The sequence below is a fragment of the Ranitomeya variabilis genome, chromosome 1, assembly GCF_051348905.1.
Source record: "Ranitomeya variabilis isolate aRanVar5 chromosome 1, aRanVar5.hap1, whole genome shotgun sequence".
NCBI lineage: Eukaryota > Metazoa > Chordata > Amphibia > Anura > Dendrobatidae > Ranitomeya > Ranitomeya variabilis.
Genome location: NC_135232.1, coordinates 238,625,984 through 238,650,470, shown reverse-complemented (window position 1 = coordinate 238,650,470; position 24,487 = coordinate 238,625,984). Strand labels below are relative to the sequence as shown.

At 43.8% G+C, this 24,487-nt stretch overlaps 1 protein-coding gene across 1 annotated transcript in view; it reads left to right on the top strand.

The window, feature by feature from the left end:
- SLC15A4 (solute carrier family 15 member 4) overlaps positions 1 to 24,009 on the top strand; it is a 38,310-nt gene extending 14,301 nt beyond the window's left edge. Inside the window, exons 2-8 of the mRNA XM_077293270.1 lie at positions 1,067 to 1,353; positions 2,495 to 2,657; positions 2,985 to 3,056; positions 15,101 to 15,269; positions 16,905 to 17,060; positions 21,027 to 21,185; positions 22,879 to 24,009. Coding sequence (XP_077149385.1) covers positions 1,067 to 1,353; positions 2,495 to 2,657; positions 2,985 to 3,056; positions 15,101 to 15,269; positions 16,905 to 17,060; positions 21,027 to 21,185; positions 22,879 to 23,021 — 1,149 coding nt within the window. The 3' untranslated portion in view covers positions 23,022 to 24,009. The remainder of the gene's footprint in view (positions 1 to 1,066; positions 1,354 to 2,494; positions 2,658 to 2,984; positions 3,057 to 15,100; positions 15,270 to 16,904; positions 17,061 to 21,026; positions 21,186 to 22,878) is intronic.
- Positions 24,010 to 24,487: the final 478 nt, after the last annotated feature.

Here is a 24,487-nt window from a genome sequence, read left to right as displayed (position 1 = left end):
TATTGTGCAGTGGTGACCGATTTACAGAACCGCGTTCTAATTCAGTGAGCTCTTTAGGTCAATCCATTCTATCCCGAATGTTACTAAGGGCAATCTGCATGGTGAGGGGCTGCATGGTGAGGGGTTGGATATTATACATCAGTGGGAATGAATGAACCAGCCTCCAATGTTGTATCCCAATGCGTGATATGGAGAAGATCTCTGTATCCAATCGTACAGGCATGGTGGTCCCTCAAGGAGTGGAAATGCTGACAGGACTCATGATGGGGCAAGAATTGATCTCGATACACTGCAAATTGTACAAAAATCGTAACACGATTTGTTTTGAGTGAGTGGCCTGTTGAAGGTTAAAGGGCTTGCCTGATATTTTGCCACCTCTGCACTTACTGACTTTTAAAATCCTTACAATGGGCCTTGTCGGGGCTCTGTTATTGCTGATGAGAGCGGGCGGTCATGCTCTGGCAAGTGTTTGCTTACATGCGGTCACATGCCGACTAGACGTGCTTTGCCTCTCTCAAAATGCGACTCACTTGCAGTCACATGACCGTGTGCTCTTCCCAGCAATATGGGAGAGTCCTGATGGGGCACACACTGTAAAGCCATGTTCACATGGTGTTTTTCCTGCATTACTTCCACTCATCTTTGTATGGAAAACCACAGGACTTTACTGTTCCTAGTCTCATGTACACTTATTTATTCCTAACAGACTTGAAGCTGTTTCAGATCTGCAGCATGTCAATTCTTTGCGTTTCTGCTTTTTTTTTTTTTAATTAGAAATTGGGGAATTCATACAAAATGCGCATGTTTTATGCATATTTTTTTTTTTTTTCTTGACTGGACATCAGTATTTGCAGCAGAAAGATTTTTCTGCTGCAAATACTGAATGTGAGCAGATACCCCAAGGATTCAGAAGTCTGCAGGTTTAAAGTGAACCTGTCAAGTGAAAAGTAACGGTTACTAATTCATTCCACTGCTTTCCTGAGTTTTTTTTTTTTTTTCTTTTTTTTTTTTCTTTCTTGGACCAAAAAAAAAATTGTCATTTAATATGGACTGCTTTTTTGCTTAGGTGAAGGACCGTGGACCAGAAGCGACTCGAAGATTTTTCAATTGGTTCTATTGGAGCATAAACCTGGGGGCCATCATATCTCTAGGTGGGATCGCGTACATTCAGCAGAACATTGGATTTCTCACTGGATATATAATTCCCACCGTCTGCATTGGGGTTTCCTTCTTGGTGTTCATGTGCGGGAAGACTGTATTTGTTACCAAGCCTGCTGATGGCAGTACCTTTACTGACATGTTCAGGATCCTGGGCTATGCCTGCTGTAGAAGGAAGCCAGCAAGCCAGAGGCTGTAAGTGGAAGACTGGTCTGTCTGTTACTAGTACAGATGAATGTGTGGAAATTGTTATTCAATGTAAATCCAGCTATAGAGAAGGATGTGCCCAAGTATATAATCTGCTTGCACACTAAGCAGGAGCAGAGTAGTAATCTACCCCACTAAAGGGCTCGTTCAGTCTTGGGACAAGTCAGTCTTTGGTGGCAGACAGCTGTACCATGGCACTTGCACAGTCACCTGCCCACTAGACTCAGCCAGTTTCTCTCGATTTTAAGCTTCTTTCAACTGATGTGAAAGCGTCTAGTCTGCAGGTGACCGCATATATGCAAATCGCTTGCATGTGACTGGAAATATACCAGGAAATAATGGCTGGTCCCAATTCTAATGTCTGACTCTTGTCCTGAACCTGATGGACCCCTTTTAAGGAACTTGCATAGCTATTAAGGTCAGTAATCGATATGTATAATTCTATTAAGGCAAAAAACAGAAGCAGCAGTCCTCTGTGGGGTCTGGGCCAGAGAAACCCCTGTGACCTAATGAAATTTGGTGTGAATTATCTGGATGGTCGGGAGGTTTTGTTAATAAAGCCATGCATTTTTGCTATAGGCCTAGAAATTATTTATTTTTTGACAGTTAGAGCTCTTACAGTATTTGTGTACCGTACCACCAGAGGAGCTCGCTGGCTAATTCAGTCTGCTATACACTGAAACACAAGGTTTTCTAAAAAAAATAAATAAAACTTGGGTCTGATTTGGCTTTTGCAGCCTTTGTCTTGCGTTACACAGCAGAATGATTAACACTGCATCAGTCAGTGAACTAGCCTGACATCAGGGTCTCTAACCCTTATCTGCTCTTCTTTTAATTTGTCATAAAGCCACTTTGAGAGAGGGGTTATAAAGCATGCATTCAGATGAGCACATTGGTCAAATTTGCTGTACGGTGTTCTGTAGCTGGCTATGTACTGTGATGTATAGAGGCTGCAGAATCTGAATGGCTAAACTCTTAATGAACTCCTACTGTGGGGAAAAAATATATATATTTTTAACCAAAAAGGTTTTAATTTTAAGTTTACAATAATAAAAAAAAAAACATACCCCAAATCTTTCTTTTGAGTTCCAGTAACTTTATATTCTATTTCTTTGTTTTCTAAACTCAGACAAAGCAATGGTTCCCAAGGGCAAAGCCCAGGCATCTTGGACATGGCCAAGGCTTCACGTGGTGGGCCGTTCAGTGAAGATAAAGTAGAAGACGTGAAAGCCCTTGTGAAGATAATACCAGTTTTCTTGGCACTTATTCCTTACTGGACGGTATATTTTCAGGTATGTACTGCCGTCCCTTCCCTGGCATGTCACATCCTGGCCTCATCACTAATATACTGTATAATGTCCTACTTGGCTGTATAGCCTGATGTGTGCACTGCGCCCTTCTAACTCTTCAGGCCAGTGGTAGATTGTACTGTTATAACAGACTTCTAAAGGTATATATACAAATAGAATAGAAATTGCCAGGCTTTTCATTAAACTGTAAATTGATTTAAGCTTTTTTTTTTTTTTCCCCATTTAAACATAAACCTGGTAGCAATGAAGGTTGTACCCACATTTTCATGTACCTATCGAAATACTGACCATATTTTCTATGTCCTGTAGATGCAGACCACGTATGTTCTTCAGAGTCTACATTTGAGAATTCCACAGATATTTAGTAGTGAAAATCACACGGTAAGATTTTTATTTTGTTCAAGGGGTTTTCCCAAACAGTCTTTCAACTATCCAAAAATTTGGGGACATTGCTGGGGGCTGATCATTGGGACCCCTAGCGATGCTGAGAAAGGGGCTCTGCACCCTGATTCTGGGCTCTGCAGAGCGCTGTCTGAATGGCTCAGATGTGTGCGTGCTCTACGTCAGCTCCATCTGCTGCTATAGGACTGCCGGAGAAGGCAGAGTACAGCACTCAGCCACTTCCAGTAGTCACACTGGCAATGCAACTGCTAAATGAGGGATCATTTGAGTTCTAGGAAAACCCCTGAAGTCAGTGTGCATGTTATCCTATTGGGACTGTTACCCTTCATGTTAGTATTCATTTCTAATGGTGACGACCAGCCACCCTTCACACTTAGCCAGTAAGGTAAGTTCACACAGGGCGTTTTTGCAGATTTTTTTTTTTTTTTTTTCTGCAGCAAAACCGGGTCATCTTGGCACTAAAGAAGCTGTGCCAAAAACACAGGTTAAGGTTTTTTTTTTTTTTTTTTTTTTTTTTTTTTTTCCCTTTGTGCATGCCAATAAAGTTCAGTGCACACAGAGAAAAAAAAACAAAAAAAACACTTCCTGTAGATAGAAATATTACCTGCAGTATCCTCTTCCCCAGCATTTTCCCACGGTCCAGAGGTTACCTCAGGTCAGGCTGTGAGGGAGCGCAGGCTCGTCACCGCTAGTTCCTGAGCCTGCGCCCGCTGTGTATCATTCATTCCCCAGTAGCTTACAGCCGGGAGCGGTCGCATTCGCAGCGTTCCTCAGTTGTAAGCTTTATCTCCCCCAGATACTGCGTGGGACACTCGGTATATCGGACTACGACAGATCAGGGAGTATACTTTTGGTCTATTTTATTTTTATTTCAGAAGATTGATGGCTTCGCTTGGAATGGCAGAATAATAAAATGGTTAACCCCTTCCTGACGTCGGACGGGATAGTACGTCCGACGTCAGGTCCCCTGCTTTGATGCAGGGCTCCACGGTGAGCCCGCATCAAAGCCGGGACATGTCAGCTGTTTTGAACAGCTGACATGTGCCTGCAATAGCGGCGGGTGAAATCGCGATTCACCCGCCGCTATTAACTAGTTAAATGCCGCTGTCAAACGCAGACAGCGGCATTTAACTACCGCATCTGGCCGGGCGGCCGGAAATGACGTCATTGCCGACCCCCGTCACATGATCGGGGGTCGGCGATGCTTCAGTATTGTAACCATAGAGGTCCTTGAGACCTCTATGGTTACTGATCGCCGGTAGCTGTGAGTGCCACCCTGTGGTCGGCGCTCACAGCACACCTGATTTTCTGCTGCATAGCAGCGATCTGATGATCGCTGTTATGTAGCAGAGGCGATCGAGTTGTGCCTGCTTCTAGCCTCCCATGGGGGCTATTGAAGCATGGCAAAAGTTAAAAAAAAAAATATGTATAAAAAAAATAAAGTTTAACCCCTTCACCCCCAAGGGTGGTTTGCACGTTAATGACCGGGCCAATTTTTACAATTCTGACCACTGTCCCTTTATGAGGTTATAACTCTGGAACGCTTCAACGGATCTTGGCGATTCTGACACTGTTTTCTCGTGACATATTGTACTTCATGATAGTGGTAAAATTTCTTCGATATAACTTGCGTTTATTTGTTTAAAAAACGGATATTTGGCGAAAATTTTGAAAATGTCGCAATTTTCCAACTTTGAATTTTTATGCCCTTAAATCAGACATATGTCACGCAAAATACTTAATAAGTAACATTTCCCACATGTCTACTTTACATCAGCACAATTTTGGAACCAAATTTTTTTTTTTTGTTGAGTTATAAGGGTTAAAAATTGACCAGCAATTTCTCATTTTTACAACACCATTTTTTTTCAGGGACCACATCTCATTTGAAGTCATTTTGAGGGGTCTATATGACAGAAAATACCCAAGTGTGACACCATTCTAAAAACTGCACCCCTCAAGGTGCTCAAAACCACATTCAAGAAGTTTATTAACCCTTCAGGTGTTTCACAGGAATTTTTGGAATGTTTGAAAAAAGTTAAATGTTCATTTTTATTTACACAAAATTTATTTCAGCTCCAATTTGTTTTATTTTACCAAGGGTAACAGGAGAAAATGGACCCCAAAAGTTGTTGTACAACTTGTCCTGAGTACGCTAATACCCCATATGTGGGGGTAAACCACTGTTTGGGCGCATGGCAGAGCTCGGAAGGAAAGGAGCGCCATTTGACTTTTCAATGCAAAATTGACTGGAATTGAGATGGGACGCCATGTTGCGTTTGGAGAGCCCCTGATGTGCCTAAACATTGAAACCCCCCACAAGTGACACCATTTTGGAAAGTAGACCCCCTAAGGAACTTATCTAGATGTGTGTTGAGCACTTTGACCCAACAAATGCTTCACAGAAGTTTATAATGCAGAGCCGTAAAAATAAAAAATCATATTTTTTTTCACAAAAATGATCTTTACGCCCCCATTTTTTTATTTTCCCAAGGGTAAGAAAAGAAATTAGACCACAAAAGTTGTTGTGCAATTTGTCCTGAGTACGACGATACCCCATACGTGGGGGTAAACCACTGTTTGGGCGCATAGCAGAGCTCAGAAGGGAAGGAGCGCTATTTTACTTTTCAATGCAAAATTGACTGGAATTAAGATGGGACGCCCTGTTGCGTTTGGAGAGCCCCTGATGTGCCTAAACATTAACCCCTTTCTGCCATTGGACGTACTATTCCGTCCATGTGGGGTGGGCCCTAATTCCCAAGGACGGAGTAGTACGTCCAGCACGATCGGCCGCGCTCACGGGGGGAGCGCGGCTAATCGCGGCCGGGTGTCAGCTGCCTATCGCAGCTGACATCCGGCACTATGTGCCAGGAGCGGTCACGGACCGCCCCCGGCACATTAACCCCCGGCACACCGCGATCAAACATGATCGCGGTGTGCCGGCGGTACAGGGAAGCATTGCGCAGGGAGGGGGCTCCCTGCAGGCTTCCCTGAGACCCCCGGAGCAACGCGATGTGATCGCGTTGCTGCGAGGGTCTCCTACCTCCTATCCCTGCAGGCCCCCGGATCCAAAATGGCCGTGGGGCTGCATCCGGGTCCTGCAGGGATTACTTCCGGGTGCCGTGCAGGTGCTGGTAGGCCTGCACGGCTGTAAGTGAGATCGGTGATCTGACAGAGTGCTGTGCACACTGTCAGATCACCGATCTGTAATGTCCCCCCCCCCCCCCCTGGGACAAAGTAAAAAAGTTTAAAAAAAAATTCCCACATGTGTAAAAAAAAAAAAAAAAAAAAAAAAGAGAAAATTATTCCCATAAATACATTCCTTTATCTAAATAAAAAAAATCAAACAATAAAAGTACTTATTTAGTATCGCCACGTCCGTAACGACCCCACCTATAAAACTATCACTAGTTAACCCCTTCAGTGAACACCGTAAAAAAGAGGCTAAAAACAACGCTTTATTCTCATACCGCCAAACAAAAAGTAGAATAACACGCAATCAAAAAGACAGATATAAATAACCATGGTACCGCTGAAAACGTCATCTTGTCCCGCAAAAAACGAGCCGCCATAAAGCATCATCAGCGAAAAAATAATAAAGTTATAGTCCTCAGAATAAAGCGATGCCAAAATAATTATTTTTTCTATAAAATAGTTTTTATCGTATAAAAGCGCCAAAACATAAAAAAAATGATAGAAATGAGGTATCGCTGTAATCGTACTGACCCGAGGAATAAAACTGCTTTATCAATTTTACCAAACGCGGAACGGTATAAACGCCTCCCCCAAAAGAAATTCATGAATAGCTGGTTTTTGGTCATTCTGCCTCACAAAAATCGGAATAAAAAGCGATCAAAAAATCTCCCGTGCCCGAGCATGTTACCAATAAAAATGTCAACTCGTTCCGCAAAAAACAAGACCTCACATGACTCTGTGGACTCAAATATGGAAAAATTATAACTCTCAAAATGTGGTAAGGCAAAAAAATATTTTTTGCAATAAAAAGCGTCTTTCAGTGTGTGACAGCTGCCAATCCTAAAAATCCGCTAAAAAACTTGCTGTAAAAGTAAATCAAACCCCCCTTCATCACCCCTTAGTTAGGGAAAAATAAAAATTTAAAAAATGTATTTATTTCCATTTTACCGTTAGGGCTAGGGTTAGGGTTAGGGTTGGGGCTAAAGTTAGGGTTAGGGTTTGGATTACATCTACGGTTGGGATTAGGGTTAGGGGTGTGTCTGGGTTAGAGGTGTGGTTAGGATTAGGGTTAGGGGTGTGTCTGGGTTAGAGGTGTGGTTAGGGTTACCGTTGGGATTAGGGTTAGGGGTGTGTTTGGATTAGGGTTTCAGTTATAATTGGGGGGTTTCCACTGTTTAGGCACATCAGGGGCTCTCTAAACGCGACATGGCGTCCGATCTCAATTCCAGCCAATTCTGCGTTGAAAAAGTAAAACAGTGCTCCTTCCCTTCCGAGCTCTCCCGTGCGTCCAAACAGGGGTTTACCCCAACATATGGGGTATCAGCGTACTCGGAACACATTGGAGAACAACTTTTGGGGTCCAATTTCTCCTGTTACCCTTGGGAAAATACAAAACTGGGGGCTAAAAAATAATTTTGGGGGGAAATTTTTTATTTTTTATTTTCACGGCTATGCGTTATAAACTGTAGTGAAACACTTGAGGGTTCAAAACTCTCACAACACATCTACATGATTTGCTTAGGGGGTCTACTTTCCAAAATGGTGTCACTTGTGTTTTTTTTTTTTTTACTGTTTAGGTACATTAGGGCTCTGCAAACGCAATGTGACGCCTGCAGACCATTCCATCTAAGTCTGCATTCAAAATGGCGCTCCATCCCTTCCGAGCCTTCCCATGCGCCCAAACAGTGGTTCCCCCCCACATATGGGGTATCGGCATACTCAGGACAAATTGTACAACAACTTTTGGGGTCTAATTTCTTCTCTTACCCTTGGGAAAATAAAAAATTGGGGGCGAAAAGATCATTTTTGTGAAAATATGATTTTTTATTTTTACGGTTCTGCATTATAAACTTCTGTGAAGCACTTGGTGAGTCAAAGTGCTCACCACACCTCTAGATAAGCTCCTTAGGGGGTCTACTTTCCAAAATGGTGTCACTTGTGGGGGGTTTCAATGTTTAGGCTTATCTGGGGCTCTCCAAACGCAACATGGCGTCCCATCTCAATTCCAGTCAATTTTGCATTGAAAAGTCAAATGGCGCTCCTTCTCTTCCGAGCTCTGTCATGCGACCAAACAGTGGGTTACCCCCACATATCGGGTATCGGCGTACTCAGGACAAATTGTACAACATCTTTTGGGGTCCATTTTCTCCTGTTACCCTTGAATGTGGTTTTGAGCACCTTGAGGGGTGTAGTGTTTAGAATGGTGTCACACTTGGTTATTTTCTATCATATAGACCCCTCAAAATGACTTCAAATGAGATGTGGTCCCTAAAAAAAAAAAAAAAGGTGTTGTGAAAATGAGAAATTGCTGGTCAACTTTTAACCCTTATAACTCCCTAACAAAAAAAAATTTTGGTTCCAAAATTGTGCTGATGTAAAGTAGACATGTGGGAAATGTTACTTTATTAAGTATTTTATGTGACATATCACTGTGATTAAATTGCATAAAAATTCAAAGTTGGAAAATTGCAAAATTTTCGCCAAATTTCCGTTTTTTTCACAAATAAACGCAGGTAATATCAAAGAAATTTTACCACTATCATGAAGTACAATATGTCACGAGAAAACCGTGTCAGAATCACTGGGATCCGTTGAAGCGTTCCAGAGTTATAACCTCATAAAGGGACAGTGGTCAGAATTGTAAAAATTGGCCCGGTCCATAACGTGCAAACCACCCTTGGGGGTGAAGGGGTTAAAACCCCCATAAGTGACACCATTTTGGAAAGTAGACCCCCTAAGGAACTTATCTAGATGTGTTTTGAGAGCTTTGAACCCCCAAGTGTTTCACTACAGTTTATAACGCAGAGCCGTGAAAATAAAAATTCCTCTTTTTTCACAGAAATGATTTTTTAGCCCCCAGTTTTGTATTTTCACAAGGGTAACAGGATAAATTGGACCCCAAAAGTTGTTGTCCAATTTGTCCTGTGTACGCTGATACCCCATATGTGGGGGTAAACCACTGTTTGGGCGCATGGCAGAGCTCGGAAGGGAAGGAGCGCCGTTTGGAATGCAGACTTGGATGGATTGGTCTGCAGGCGTCACGTTGCATTTGCAGAGCCCCTGATGTACCTAAACAGTAGAAACCCCCCACAAGTGACCCCATATTGGAAATTAGACCCCCCCCCCAAGGAACTTGTCTAGATGTGTTGTGAAAACTTTGAACCCCCAAGTGTTTCACTACAGTTTACAACGCAGAGCCGTGAAAATAAAACATCTTTTTTTTTCCCACAAAACTTATTTTTTAGCCCCCAGTTTTGTATTTTCCCAAGGGTAACAGGAGAAATTGGACGCCGATACCCCATATGTTGGGGTAAACCCCTGTTTGGGTACACGGGAGAGCTCGGAAGGGAAGGAGCACTGTTTTACTTTTTCAACGCAGAATTGTCTGGAATTTAGATCGGATGCCATGTCCCGTTTGGAGAGCCCCTGATGTGCCTAAACAGTGGAAACCCCCCAATTATAACTGAAACCCTAATCCAAACACACCCCTTACCCTAATCCAAACGGTAACCCTAACCACACCCCTAACCCTGACACACCCCTAATCCCAACCCTATTCCCAACCGTAAATGTAATCCAAACCCTAGCTCTAGCCCTAGCCCTAACCCTAACCCTAATGGGAAAATGGAAATAAATACATTTTTTTTATTTTTCCCTAACTAAGGGGGTGATGAAGGGGGGTTTGATTTACTTTTATAGCGGGTTATTTAGCGGATTTTTATGATTGGCAGCCGTCACACACTGAAAGACGCTTTTTATTGCAAAAAATATTTTTTGCATTACCACACTTTGAAAGCTATAATTTTTCCATATTTGAGTCCACAGAGTCATGTGAGGTCTTGTTTTTTGCGGGACGAGTTGACGTTTCTATTGGTAACATTTTCGGGCACATGACATTTTTTGATCGCTTTTTATTCCGATTTTTGTGAGACAGAATGATCAAAAACCAGCTATTCATGAATTTCTTTTGGGGGAGGCGTTTATACCGTTCCGCGTTTGGTAAAATGGATAAAGCAGTTTTATTCTTCGGGTCAGTACGATTACAGCGATACCTCATTTATATCATTTTTTTTATGTTTTGGCGCTTTTATACGATAAAAACTATTTTATAGAAAAAATTTATTTTGGTATCACTTTATTCTCAGGACTAACTTTTTTTCTTTTTTTGCTGATGATGCTGTATGGCGGCTCGTTTTTTGCGGGACAAGATGACGTTTTCAGCGGTACCATGGTTATTTATTTCTCTTTTTGATCGCGTGTTATTCCGCTTTTTGTTCGGCGGTATGGTAATAAAGCGTTATTTTTTTGCCTCGTTTTTTTTTCTCACGGTGTTTACTGAAGGGGTTAACTAGTGGGACAGTTTTATAGGTTGGGTCGTTACGGACGCGGCGATAATAAATGTGTACTTTTATTATTTATTTTTTTTTTGTTTTTTTTTTGTTTTTAAATTTAGATAAAGAAATGTATTTATGGTTATAATATATTTTTTTCTTTATTTAGGAATTTATTTTTTATTTATTTTTTTACACGTGTAAAAATTTTTTTTTTTTTTACTTTGTCCCGGGGGGGACATTACAGATCGGTGATCTGACAGTGTGCACAGCACTCTGTCAGATTGGCAATCTGCTGTGCAGGGCTGCAGGCTTACTAGCGCCTGCTCTGAGCAGGCACTTGGTAAGCCACCTCCCTCACTGCAGGACCCGGATGCCGCGGCCATCTTGGATCCGGGACCTGCGGCGAGGAGGGAGGTAGGAGACCCTCGGAGCAACGCGATCACATCGCGTTGCTGCGGGGGTCTCAGGGAAGCCCGCAGGGAGCCCCCTCCCTGCGCGATGCTTCCCTATACCGTCGGTACACCGCGATCATGTTTGATCGCGGTGTGCCGGGGGTTAATGTGCCAGGGGCAGTCCGTGACCGCTCCTGGCACATAGTGCCGAATGTCAGCTGCGATATGCAGCTGACACCCGGCCGCACTCCCCCCGTGAGCGCGGCCGATCGCGTATGACGTACTATCCCGTCGGTGGTCATACGGGCCCACCCCACCTCGACAGGATAGTACGTCAGATGTCAGAAAGGGGTTAAATCACCCCCCTTTCGCCCCAATCAAAATAAATCAATAAAAAAAATCAAACCTACACATATTTGGTAACGCCGCGTTCAGAATCGCCCGATCTATCAATAAAAAAAAGCATTAACCTGATCGCTAAACGGCGCAATGAGAAAAAAATCCTTAACGCCAGAATTAAGTTTTTTTTTGGTCGCCGTGACATTGCATTAAAATGCAATAACGGGCGATCAAAAGAACGTATCTGCACCAAAATGGTATCATTAAAAACGCCAGCTCGGCACGCAAAAAATAAGCCCTCACCCGACCCCAGATCATGAAAAATGGAGACGCTACGAGTATCGGAAAATGGCACAAATTATTATTTATTTTTTTTTAGCGAAGTTTGGAATTTTTTTTTTCACCACTTAGATAAAAAATAACCTAGTCATAATGGCAGGTCAGTTTTAGCATTTAGTGAACCTAGCAAAAAAGCCAAGCAAAAAACAAGTGTGGAATTGCACTTTTTTTGCAGTTTCACCGCACTTGGAATTTTTTTCCCGTTTTCTAGTACACGACATGGTAAAACCAATGATGTCGTTCAAAAGTACAACTCGTCCCGCAAAAAATAAGCCCTCACATGGCCATATTGAGAGAAAAATAAAACAGTTATGGCTCTGGGAAGGAGGGGAGTGAAAAACGAATACGGAAAAAACGGAAAATCCCACGGTCATGAAGGGGTTAAACTGTGTGGTTTATTTCATTAAAATACTTTTTTCTGCATGTGTTTGTATAACCCTTTAATTACTATAGGATTAGTACTGAATAGGTCAAATAAAAATTGAAGGACAGCATCCAGTCCAGGTGAAAGTGTTCACAAAACGATTCCTTTATTTGCCAAAGTGCCCTTTCACCTGGACTGGATGCTGTCCTTCAATTTTTATTTGGTATGTACATCTTCCATGGGGGTCCAGTGGAACTAGGACGTGCATCCGTTTATCCGTGTGCTGTTGGCCAGCTACTCTCTACATAGTACTGAATAGGTGTCTTATTGACGTCTAAGCTGGCTTAATGTTGCCTTACAATATCAATACCCTTCATTACCCTGCTTGCCACCGCTACACGAAAAGTGGGAAGAGCCAGGCAAAGCACCAAGATTGGCGCATCTAATAGATGTGCCTTTTCTTGGCAGCTGAGGGGGGCCTATACCAGTGGCCCCTTACCATTCTGAGAATACCAGCCCTCAGCTGTGAGCTTTAGCAAGGCTGGTTGTTTAAAAAAAAAAACGTGAGGACCCATCTATTCTTGATAACTAGCCTTGCTGAAGCTGACAGCAGGGGGTTGCAGCCGACAAGCTGTGAGTTTTGTCTGTCTGGTTATCAAAATTAGGGGGAACCCACTCCGTGTTTGTTTTGTTATAGCGTAGGAGCGGCAGAAGAACACTCCCATCCGCCGCTCCTGCGCTCACTGTAATTAGCATTAGCAGGTATCAGATGATGGGATCAGTAGTCCCATCAGCTGACACCAGTGACCGGAGGTGAGTTAATACCTCCGATTACAGCTGAGCACTCCTGTCTTCTGACAGTGGGAACCGCGGCTCTCTGACCATCGGGGACAATTTCCCCGCTGATCAGAAGCGGTGTTTGCTGAGCTGTCGTGCATATGACAGCATGTCAAACACTAATGTCGGATCCCCTATTCAAGTGAATGGGTGGTCTGCTAATGAATGACAGGCTGCATGGACGCATCATACAGCCTGCCATCTAGAAGTAGCATAGCCAAGCGTGACGTCACATCCAGCTGTACATGACTTTTGTGCAGCAAATATGCTGCAAGAAAAGTCAACCTAGTGTATTTAGTGTTTTTTCATCACCCATTTAAGTCAATGGGTGAAAAATGCTGAAAAACGCTGAAACTGACATGCTGTGTCCAAAAAAAGCAGCAAAGCACAAAATACTGAACAGTGTGTGCATGAGATTTCTGAAATCTCATCGGCTTTGCTGGTACTGTAAAAGGCAGCTGAAAATTAGCATAAAAAAACGCCCTGTGTGAACTTACCCTAAGAAGTCTTCCAAGATATAAAAATGATCTGGTGCTCACGGCTGGTTGGGAGATTGGGAGTACCATCCACATGATCTATTCTACTGGATGTCTGCGAATTGTGTACTAGTTGGTATCTGCTGACTTATCACCACGGCAGTACTACATGGCACCAGGCAACCCCTTTGAGGACCCCCATTTACATGGGTAAAGCTGTCCAGGCCCTCCAAATTGAGGAGGCTTGGCTCTGAAGCCCCCCCTGAATGGCAGCAGCTCCTCTGTATAAGGAACACTCACTCTGCCAGCCCCTAGCTGATGTGTGGCCATTTTTTATAGGCCGTCAGCTTTTATTCTATGAAGCACCTACCAGAAGGACACCCCTTATAAACATTAGGGTGGAGGTGACTAATGGTTTGTCTGAAAATCAATGTTTTATAAGGCAATAGCACACAGAGGCATAACACAATGTTTTTGAATGATTTTAAATTTTCTACCCTCATATCCAAAAAGTTTTTACACCAGTGAAGTATAGCAAAGTTTCCGGTAATGTACCCTTCCTCAGGCTCAGTGGATGTGTGGAATGTCTCTTGGATGAAGGAAATTCAGTATATGTACTCTTACCAGTATACAAAGGGATGGAATCACTGGGTGGGCTAAGGATCCAGAGGCTGGAAATGACAATGGTCAGTAGGAGGGGGCCCAGCGGTACAACATGCAGTATGTGATGGTTTGCGCTCCAGTACACAATGAGAATAGTAATGGCGCACATATATCCCAGTGCCCTGGCACCATCATGAATCTTTTGTTGCTCGTTATGATTTTTTTTTTTTTCTTCTTCTTTTCACTTCTGCAATTTTTGCAGGATTCTAGAATCTGAACAGTCATTACAATCCGTCCATTTCTCCTGCCCGTCCTACCAGAACGCACTTACAGAAGGCCCTGGTGTGAATGAATATGAAGGGGAGGGGGTCATAGATGGATTTGTTTCCTCTGTGGTGAGAAGATGCAGAGCGAAAACCATCGCTGCTTTTAGGGATTCTGATGTGGTACTTGTACCTGATCTTGTACCTGATCTAGTGTCCTGTCCCTGTTCTTCGTCCCTGCACCTGACAGCAGGGGCATCTTCTACAAATCTTAGGCTATGGGCACACGATGCGGATTTGCTACGGATCCGCAGCGGATTTTTTAGCGCAGAAACGCTGCAGTTCCGCACTGTGATGTACAGTACAATGTAAATCAATGGGATTAAAAATTAGCTGTGCGGAATTGCTGCGGATTTCAAAGTGCATGTCACTACTTTTGTGCGGATCTGCAGCGTTTCTGCACCCCTCCATGTTAAAATTCCGCAGTGGCAAAAAACGCTGAAAATTTGCATCAATTCCTCATAAAAACCGCGGCAAATCCGTGGCTGCGGATTCTGCCAGGAGATGCGGATTTTGTGCGGAAAATGCTGCACCTTTTTTTCCTACGTGTGCACATAGCCTTAAACCCTTCTTCATTACTTTTCACATGTACAGGTGGTACAATGGCTACAGGCTTCACAGGGAGCCTGTGTTACACGGCAGTATGTCCTAAAAGTAGATTTGTTTTGTGGGAGATTTCGTATAACTCTGTACTATAAATCCCATATTTCTATGCTTGGGAGTCTAGGGGGTGGCCCTTAATGACGAGCAGGGTAAGTCATGGCTGTCAATCTTGTGGTCACATACTGGGCCTCATTCTTCGTGACCCCTATGTCTTCCAGTTCCCAGCTGCCTGGCTCACCATGTTTGATGCTGTGCTTATTTTGATCCTGATACCACTGAAGGACAAGGTGGTGGACCCAGTCCTGAAAAGAAGGGGCTTATTACCCTCCTCACTTAAGAGGATTGCAGTTGGAATGTTCTTTGTAACTTGCTCCGTTCTAGCAGCAGGTAAGTGTTGGCGTAGGCACGGATATGCTGATACGCTGCTATGTTTTTCAGATATCTGCCCCGATCTCCCACTGCGTGCATACATTTGGTCCGTACGTAAACTGCATTTGTAGTGCATATTTGTGATTTGTTTTTCTTTGGCTGCACCTTGAACAATATAAAATACCAGTGTCGTCCGTATCAAAAGGACGTTCTTCCCTCTTGCCCATGATTTTTCTAGACTTGCAGTCACCAAAGACTTGTCTGAATGTGATTGAATAGATGACGAGGCTCCTATTACTGGCTGAATAGATGAGGGGGCCCCTATTACTGGCTGAATAGATGAGGGGGCCACTATTACTGACTGAATAGATGAGGAGGCCCCTGTTACTGACTGAATAGATGAGGGGGCCCCTATGACTGACTGAATAGATGAGGAGGCCCCTATGACTGACTGAATAGATGAGGGGGCCCCTATTACTGACTGAATAGATGAGGAGGCCCCTATTACTGGCTGAATAGATGAGGGGGCCACTATTACTGACTGAATAGATGAGGAGGCCCCTGTTACTGACTGAATAGATGAGGAGGCCCCTATTACTGGCTGAATAGATGAGGGGGCCACTATTACTGACTGAATAGATGAGGGGGCCCCTATGACTGACTGAATAGATGAGGAGGCCCCTGTTACTGACTGAATAGATGAGGAGGCCACTATTACTGACTGAATAGATGAGGAGGCCCCTATTACTGACTGAATAGATGAGGGGGGCCCTATTACTGACTGAATAGATGAGGGGACCCCTATTACTGACTGAATAGATGAGGAGGCCACTATTACTGACTGAATAGATGAGGAGGCCACTATTACTGACTGAATAGATGAGGAGGCCCCTGTTACTGGCTGAATAGATGAGGAGGCCACTATTACTGACTGAATAGATGAGGAGGCCACTATTACTGACTGAATAGATGAGGAGGGCCCCTATGACTGACTGAATAGATGAGGAGGCCCCTGTTACTGACTGAATAGATGAGGGGGCCACTATTACTGATTGAATAGATGAGGGGGCCACTATTACTGACTGAATAGATGAGGGGGCCCCTATGACTGACTGAATAGATGAGGAGGCCCCTGTTACTGACTGAATAGATGAGGAGGCCACTATTACTGACTGAATAGATGAGGAGGCCCCTATTACTGACTGAATAGATGAGGGGGGCCCTATTACTGACTGAATAGATGAGGGGACCCCTATTACTGACTGAATAGATGAGGAGGCCACTATTACTGACTGAATAGATGAGGAGGCCACTATTACTGACTGAATAGATGAGGAGGCCACTATTACTGACTGAATAGATGAGGAGGCCCCCTATGACTGACTGAATAGATGAGGAGGCCACTATTACTGACTGAATAGATGAGGGGGCCACTATTACCGACTGAATAGATGAGGGGGCCCCTATGACTGACTGAATAGATGAGGAGGCCACTATTACTGACTGAATAGATGAGGGGGCCCCTATGACTGACTGAATAGATGAGGGGGCCCCTATTACTGGCTGAATAGATGAGGCGGCCCCCTATTGCGAACTAAATAAAACTTTGAGGGAATCTTATAATTGTTCTGCTCTCTTGTTTCTCATATCCAGGTATTTTGGAAAGCAAAAGATTGGCTATTGTCAAAGACCATAAACACACCCAGATAATTAACAATGTCACTTACTTTGCCGCCGATCTCCCCGTATGGTGGCAGCTGCCGCAGTATCTGCTCATTGGGGTCAGTGAAATCTTTGCCAGTATAGCAGGTAAGTTGTGCTGAGACTTGTAGTCGCAACCTGGACTTTATTTCCACAGTTCCTCTGACAACACTTCTCACTTCTGGAATGAAATTTATTAGTCTCTGTAACCTTTGTGACTTTTATGACATGCTCTCCATGATGGGTTAGTCTCACATGGGTAGTGTGTGAACCCGTGCGGCCAGCTGCTGGGTATTGGCTGATTATAGTCCGGCAGTGGCTAGTGAGGGCATGGATTCCCCACAGTTTAACTCATTAGATGCCAGTCAGTGGTGACTTTGGCACCCGAGTTTGACCGAGGGTACACAGTCTCACAATGGCTCCAGGTCTGATGCCTATTAAACCTGCTATAACGGATTGTGTACAGGTGAGCTGGGCTGAATAGATGTTGGTCAGATGACTGGTTGTGTATATCGGCACCTTCAGACTCATTAGTTACTGCAGCCTGGCAGTTTTACATTTGCTCTATGCCTTAGAAGTGAAGGTTCAGGTTTTTGTATGTCTGATGCAGACCTTGTGCTATGCTGCCGCCTGCAGGATGTGAGCAGTACTGCAGTGTCATGCATCACATTGCTACATAAATTCAGAGCCGCCAGCCTGCACGGTTTAATACAGATCACATCTGACCGGATTCATACAGACATGTTCATCGGTGAAGCCTTTATTCCTCTGTGCACAGGGAAGTGAAACCAGAGACCCAGCCCTGTAGAAATCAGATGCTAATTAGTTTCCATTATCTTTACCCGGAGTGCAAACATCTCCTTTTTCTCTTTATGTAACACATGTCCAAAGCGTGTATATGTATATTATAGCCTGGCATAGATATGCTTTACATCTCTGCACCTTTATTCCAGTATGGGCACTATAACATATAATGTATTGATAGTGTCCTTACAGACACTTTGTTCCTAGTGGCTGCACCACGATAAATAGATTATCTCCTATTTATCCTTTGCTCCATGGGTAGTACCCCTATATACATTAAGCTGACAGCAGCAGTATCATGATTTTTTTTTTTTTTTTATGTATACATTTTTCCCTTTTTTGTCTTAACAATATGTAAATAGATCTAAATGTGATCTTTACTCTGGTCTGCATATCAAGGCTTTGCACAGTTGCACTTTTGTTTGCTGCATGCACATGCTTCCCACTTTGTTCCATTTGTCCTGTACTATTTATTTATTTTTTATTTTTTATATATTGGCTTTTTATGGAATAATAAACTTTTTGTGTACTATTTTTGACGGTTTTGGTCGTTTTTCTGTGGTTTCCACACCCCTGTTTTAGTATTTTGTGACGACTAGTCGATATAATGTCCCATGATGAACAACAAATGATAGTGATAATTTGTCAGTGACAAATATGTTATATACCATTATCTTTCTATATTGTAATAGCAGCAATCTGGTGTAATATTTTTCGTATAATATTTAATGAAGACTTTCATGGTATAATCTGTAATATCTTGGGTTTCTTTATACTTCTGGGTAGTTGTGATGGTTCTACATATTTTTTTTTTTTTTTCCCTCACCTACCTAAAATATTTACACAGATTTGTAATATAAATTGGTGTTTGCTATACAAATACACAATGCAACACCTTGCTAGTGTCTGTCGTCATGATTTATCCATAGTCAATGGTCACTGCCCACTAATTATAAATGGCTCATTAAAGGGCAGTGTGTCACAGGACTCAGATTATATAGCAGAGTACACAGACCGCTATATAGAACCATCTATGGTAGTAATCGCAATGCTCACAAATGAGTAAGGAGAGTATCCCAGTAAAACTTCCTTTTTAATATATGATAAAAGAAGCCATGCTCAAACCGACACTTGAGAGAAACCATACATATAGTGCACCTGAATACACTCCCCAGGCCTCCATTGAGGCTGAGACCCACTGGGAGGGATTAAGGGGTACATTCAGTTTAGGTCTACACTTGGGCACTGGCCTTGTCAGGGCGGGAGTTACTACATGGGGGATGCTGGCGAAACTGCAGCTTTCCCCTGACCTCAAGCTTCTGCCTCTGTTGCTTATTAGGCTGTGTGATGTAGTTTCAATATACCGTATTTTTCTGACCATAAGACGCATTTTTTTCCTCCAAATTTGGGAGGAAAGTGTGGGTGCGTCTTATGGTAGGGATGTAGCATGTGTGGAAGGGGGCAGCAGCGAGTGGGAGCGCACTGTTATCCCACTTCAGGAGGCAGAAAAATGTCCCCACTGCTGGGAATCAGGCTGGGGAAACCATGTGGTCCCGATGATTAAGTGCAGTGAATATTCATTAGCTACTCCCCGCCCACCTATCAGCTGAGCGTGAGCCAGGAGCAGCAAATGAATACTGCACTTAAGCAGCAACACACATGGTTTCCCCAGCGCTGATTCCTGCAGCAGCTGGGGAGATCTGTGTGTCCGGGGGAGGAGGAGGCAGCAGTAGCAGGGTCCAGGGGAGAGGAGATCGCTGCATACCTCTCTGGGCTGGACGCTGAGTGCTGTGTACAAGGAGGACCTGTGTGATGTCAGAAGTGGGCGGGCTGGAGCATCATGTGGCAGCTCAGAGCCCTCCCTCTTCTTGACATCATCACGGGTCCTTCATACTCCCCACTAGAATCTGCTGGCTTCCATTACCTGTGCTGTGGAAAGGCAACAAAAGGGAGGGCTCTGTGTGTGCAGTCATGGGATGCTTTCACCTCACCACAGGCTGGCTGTCACAATTAAGAGGTTAGTCTTTCCAAAACACAATAAAGCACTCTGCCACTCCTTTAGTGAACTATAACTCCCAGCATGTCATAGGATCTCCAGGACATGCTGGGAGTTATAGTTCTCCCATGGGATTTTAAAGCAGCACTCCAGTGTTATTTTGCAGTGCTGGAGTGGTGCTTTCAATATAAGCCCTGTGCCCCCATTCTTATACTCACCCTCCAGCATCTTCATATAGTACTTCACAGACACCACACTGGTCCCGCAGCTTCCAACATAATAACATACTATTATATATAATAACACCACATATAATAGTATGTTATTTATGTTATTAAATATTTTACCACATTTTTTTTGCTTCAAATATTTTTTTTCCCTATTTTCCACCTCTAAAACCTGGGTGCGCCTTATAGTCCGGTGCGTCTTATAGTCCGAAAAATACGGTAACCATTATTTTATCAGCAGGAGCTTATCACTGCAGTCAGGCTAATGTATGTGGCCCCCTCCACTGACTGGCAGCTTGCTGACCATGCACAGTGTAGAGGGGAACCTGCCAGTCAGTGAGCAGGTTTATACAGGGTTCAGCTTTCTGAGCTCTGTCTACATTAAGCAAAACAGGTAATGATTATAACAGCCCAGTAAGTGACACATCCCTGGAATCGGGGTTTCTTGCCCAATGTTATGCTGCTCTCAGATTATGTAGCAAAACCTGCTGTCAGATTCCCTTTTTATTGTACCCGAGTACAAGTCACTTGACTGATCTGTAGATCCTGGGAGTCTGACCATCGTTCAGTAAGCTAGATACAATGCATACAACAGACGCACCCAGCATTCCTATATCATGGATGCCAATTGTCTTCAGCTGTTTATTGTTCAATAATTCACCAAAACAAGCCAGTAGCAGGATCTATGATCAGACCTGGTGAGTCCCCAAACTTCCTATAGTGGATAACATGACCCTTGCACCCAACATAGTGACTGTGTGTGGTCATTTACCTATTAGCCAAAGCTGGGACTCATGGGAAATGACTTAAGCCTGGCTCGCACCTAATATTTTGGTACAGCTGTTTTTCTATCCATACCTGGGAATGGATCTATGTAACAAGTCTGTCTTGTTACTTCTACAGCTGTTCTAAATGACCTTGGCTGAGAACCTGCAGCAGTACAGTACTGAGCACTGGCCATAAAGGGGCTTGTGTAGTCTGGTATCTGGCAAGTGTCCAGGTAAATGTATGGCGTTCTCTATTAATGTTCTGCTTCTTTGTCCTCAGGTCTGGAGTTTGCTTACTCAGCGGCACCTAAAACCATGCAGAGCGCCATTATGGGACTCTTCTTCTTCTTTTCCGGTATTGGATCGTTTGTAGGTTCTGGGCTACTTGTCTTGGTCTCGTTGCCTTCTATCGGCTGGATGAGCAGTCACGCAGACCTAGGTTAGTCACTAGCAATGGCCGACTCTGCTGCTGCTTGTGTGCAGTTCTCCTTTCGGTGTACCTGTACTTGCATTGCCCACAACTATCCTTTTAGCTACTACTGTAAATATAACCTTTATATCATGTACCAGTCTCTGATCCGCTGGATCCCTGATTTTAATATACCATGACATATTCACAAGTGAACAGCTGTCACTTTCTCCCCCCTACCCCCCCCCCCCCCCCCCCCCCTTTTAGTGTAAACTTTTTTTTTTTTTTTTTATTTACTTTTTTTTTCTTATGGTTTACTTGCCTTCTGCAGGTTGATTAGTAATGTTGCCCTTGTTCCCCACCGGTCTCTTTATCCTAACCTCTAGGGGTGATGTGACCTATAGAAACCTGACCTCCAATAACAAATCGTATATTACCATTTCTATCGTAAAACAAATCTAAAAGGGTGAACGTTTTCATGTTGTGATTTAATCAAATTTTGGGGGCAAAAAGTCCATAAGCTTCCAAAATAACCATGGAAAGATATGCAGAATTGCTACTGCTTAGCTTATGTAACTATTGGCACAAGTCACGGTGGATTTGAAACTGAAGTTTGTCTTTCAATCCAAAGGGAACCTGTCACCAGCTTTTTGCTGCCCCTTCCGAGATCTGCAGGGTGTAGGAGTAAAGATCCTGGGACACTTGTGGGGTTGTTTGCTGTAGTTTTGAGAGACCACTGCATTTTCTGTTGCAGCTCACATCTGAACTCTGCTAGGTGGTTCTCAATATTCTTGAGCTATACACGACCCCACTGACTGCCAGTTTTCTACTCGCCCTATGCATAGACATAGCTGCCAGTTAATGGTTGTCAGGGTTATACAGAACTCCTCATGGAGAGGAGCAGGAGCTAAAACCTGTGATGCCAAAACTACAGCAAGTAGCCTGGAAAGTTTCACACTGCTGAAGTCCCCCATTATATGCTGCCCTTAGATTGGTAAGGGAAAACTTGTCACCAATTCCTCCAGTACTGCAGGCTGAGACTAGTGGCCTAGTCTCTCTTCTGGTTTTGGATACCAACTTAGGTTTTGCCGTGTAAAGGGAACCGGTTGGCTGATCTATGCCACCCATGGGCAGTATGCTTCAGAGCCTTGCTGCACGGTTACTGCCAGGTATACATTTTCTGAAATGCTCTGGCGATTGACAAACGTCTAGAGGGTCCAGCCGGGGGCCATAGCCAGTGATGAGACTAGTCCATCACTACCTCCGTCTGGCTTCTTCCAGTGCCGCTCTAGGTGATGCGCATGCATGCGGTGGCTTTAGGAAAATCTGACCAGGGGCAGTGCCAGACTAGTCACATCTCCATGCACCTGACCGGTCTCTCCCCACGTACATACATGGGATGCGCGTGTCTGTTACCTGGGGCTGTGGCGGGCTAGTCTGGTCTCTGGCTACGGTCCAGGACTGGATCTTCTAGTTATGTTTTCCCTAATGCCAGAGCGTTTCAGTGGAAAGCCTACCTGGCTGCAATTGTGCAGTCTGGCCCTGCTACTGCCTGTGACTTGGGCCACGTGAATAAACAGGTTCCTTCTAAGGCTGTGAATCGGTACGGTAAGTAACCCTGATAGAGCTTCCTATCAACAGTGTAGTGTTACTTGATTGACATTGTGTTTTGCCATTACAGAACGTCCATAATAAAATCTAATTTTCTTTTTTTTTTCTGCAGGGAACATCAATAAATGCCATTTGAACTATTATTTCTTCCTACTGGCTGCCATCCAGGCTGTAACCCTCCTGATTTTTCTTATAATTTCTGTGAAATATGAGCGCCAACAGACTAGACAGAGTAGAGCGAGTGGCAAGCTCTAGCAGGAATCCATGTTTCTGTAGTGGGGCACTTGTGTGGACGGCTCCACTGTAACCAGTGCCCGCGTATTTATCCTAACCCGATGCCCATCTGCAATGTATACCACTCTAAGTGCTCTTCTGAGAAGTCTGCTTACTTTGCACTACTCGTATTCTGCAGGACCGATCTTGGCCTCAATGATGCTGATAATGTTGGTCCTCCTGCAGGTAGCTGTACAGTCATTGGATTGACAGCAGGGTAGCATTGACACTTACATGCCTAGTTGGATGCTTTCTTAGTGGCCTACTCATGGACCTGATGTCTCATAGCGTAACCGAAAAGTATAAATGGTGTTGATCTGATACTAACCACAATGGGTGTATTGGTGTGCACATTAAGATCACCTCCTTTCATGTTAAACTCCTTTTTATGTTCTTGTACTTGTAACTTGGTGATGGTCTTTATGGTTAAGAGGTGAATGAGACTAGAAATCTGGTTTGCTTTCTTCCATAAACGGCGCCGCTGTGGGTTTTATGTGGTATTGCAGCTAAGGTTTGCTCACTGGAATGAGGCTGGGCCACCGTAAGTTTGAGATGTTGGTCTATAAAGGCGTCTTCCTCCTATTTATTTCTTCGGACTGCTTCCTAACAGTTGGTGTCGGGTCCCCATATTTTGCACCCACTGTTCCGTACAATTGTGTAAAGCTGGTACTCTACAATTGTTATGGGGCAAGGTTTACCCGCTGTGGGGAAGACTGTAACCAAATGTTAGGTATTTATAGGTTCATTTAACATGTGTGTTTTAAAACTATAGTTTATTCTAACCATGGACAACCCCTTAAAGGCTAAAGTCTGTTTTTCTAAAAAAAAAAAGTTTGTGTAACCTACAACACCAGATACTGCCATGAACAAGATTGGTGCTGGTTCTGCAGAATTGGCAGACCCTTTATAATCTGCCTTGTGACCTCTCCTCACACTTCACATGTAGCTTGATCAATAAATCGCCCCCCCCCCCCCCCCCCCGAAAAATAAATCTACGTTCTGATGAACCAATTGATATAGAGATGGCTATTAATGATGCCAAAGATCACCAGAATTCTGTTACTTCAGCTCTGCTTCACATGAAGTAGGACTACTGCGGAACCTCCCCAGCCGATTTATGGAAACCCCTTGCCCACTGTGCTCCTATTTGACGCAGCGTAATCTCATCCACGGTGCAGGTTTACAATGTGCAGCGGAGACCCTAGTCTCAGCAACAATTTCCACAATAGAATCTATTGACTAAGTAAATCCCTATGGTTCAGTGAACACGTGGATTTATCTGCGTGATTAGAACACATCTTTTAGGACCCAGCGAGAATCCACGGCTATTTCCTGATCGCTGGAGTGCAGCCTGATTGGAAATCTTCCATGATTATGGATTTGAGTATTACAAATGGGAGGTGTTCAGTCTATCGCCAGTCATGTGCATGTGTGCGACAGCGATCATG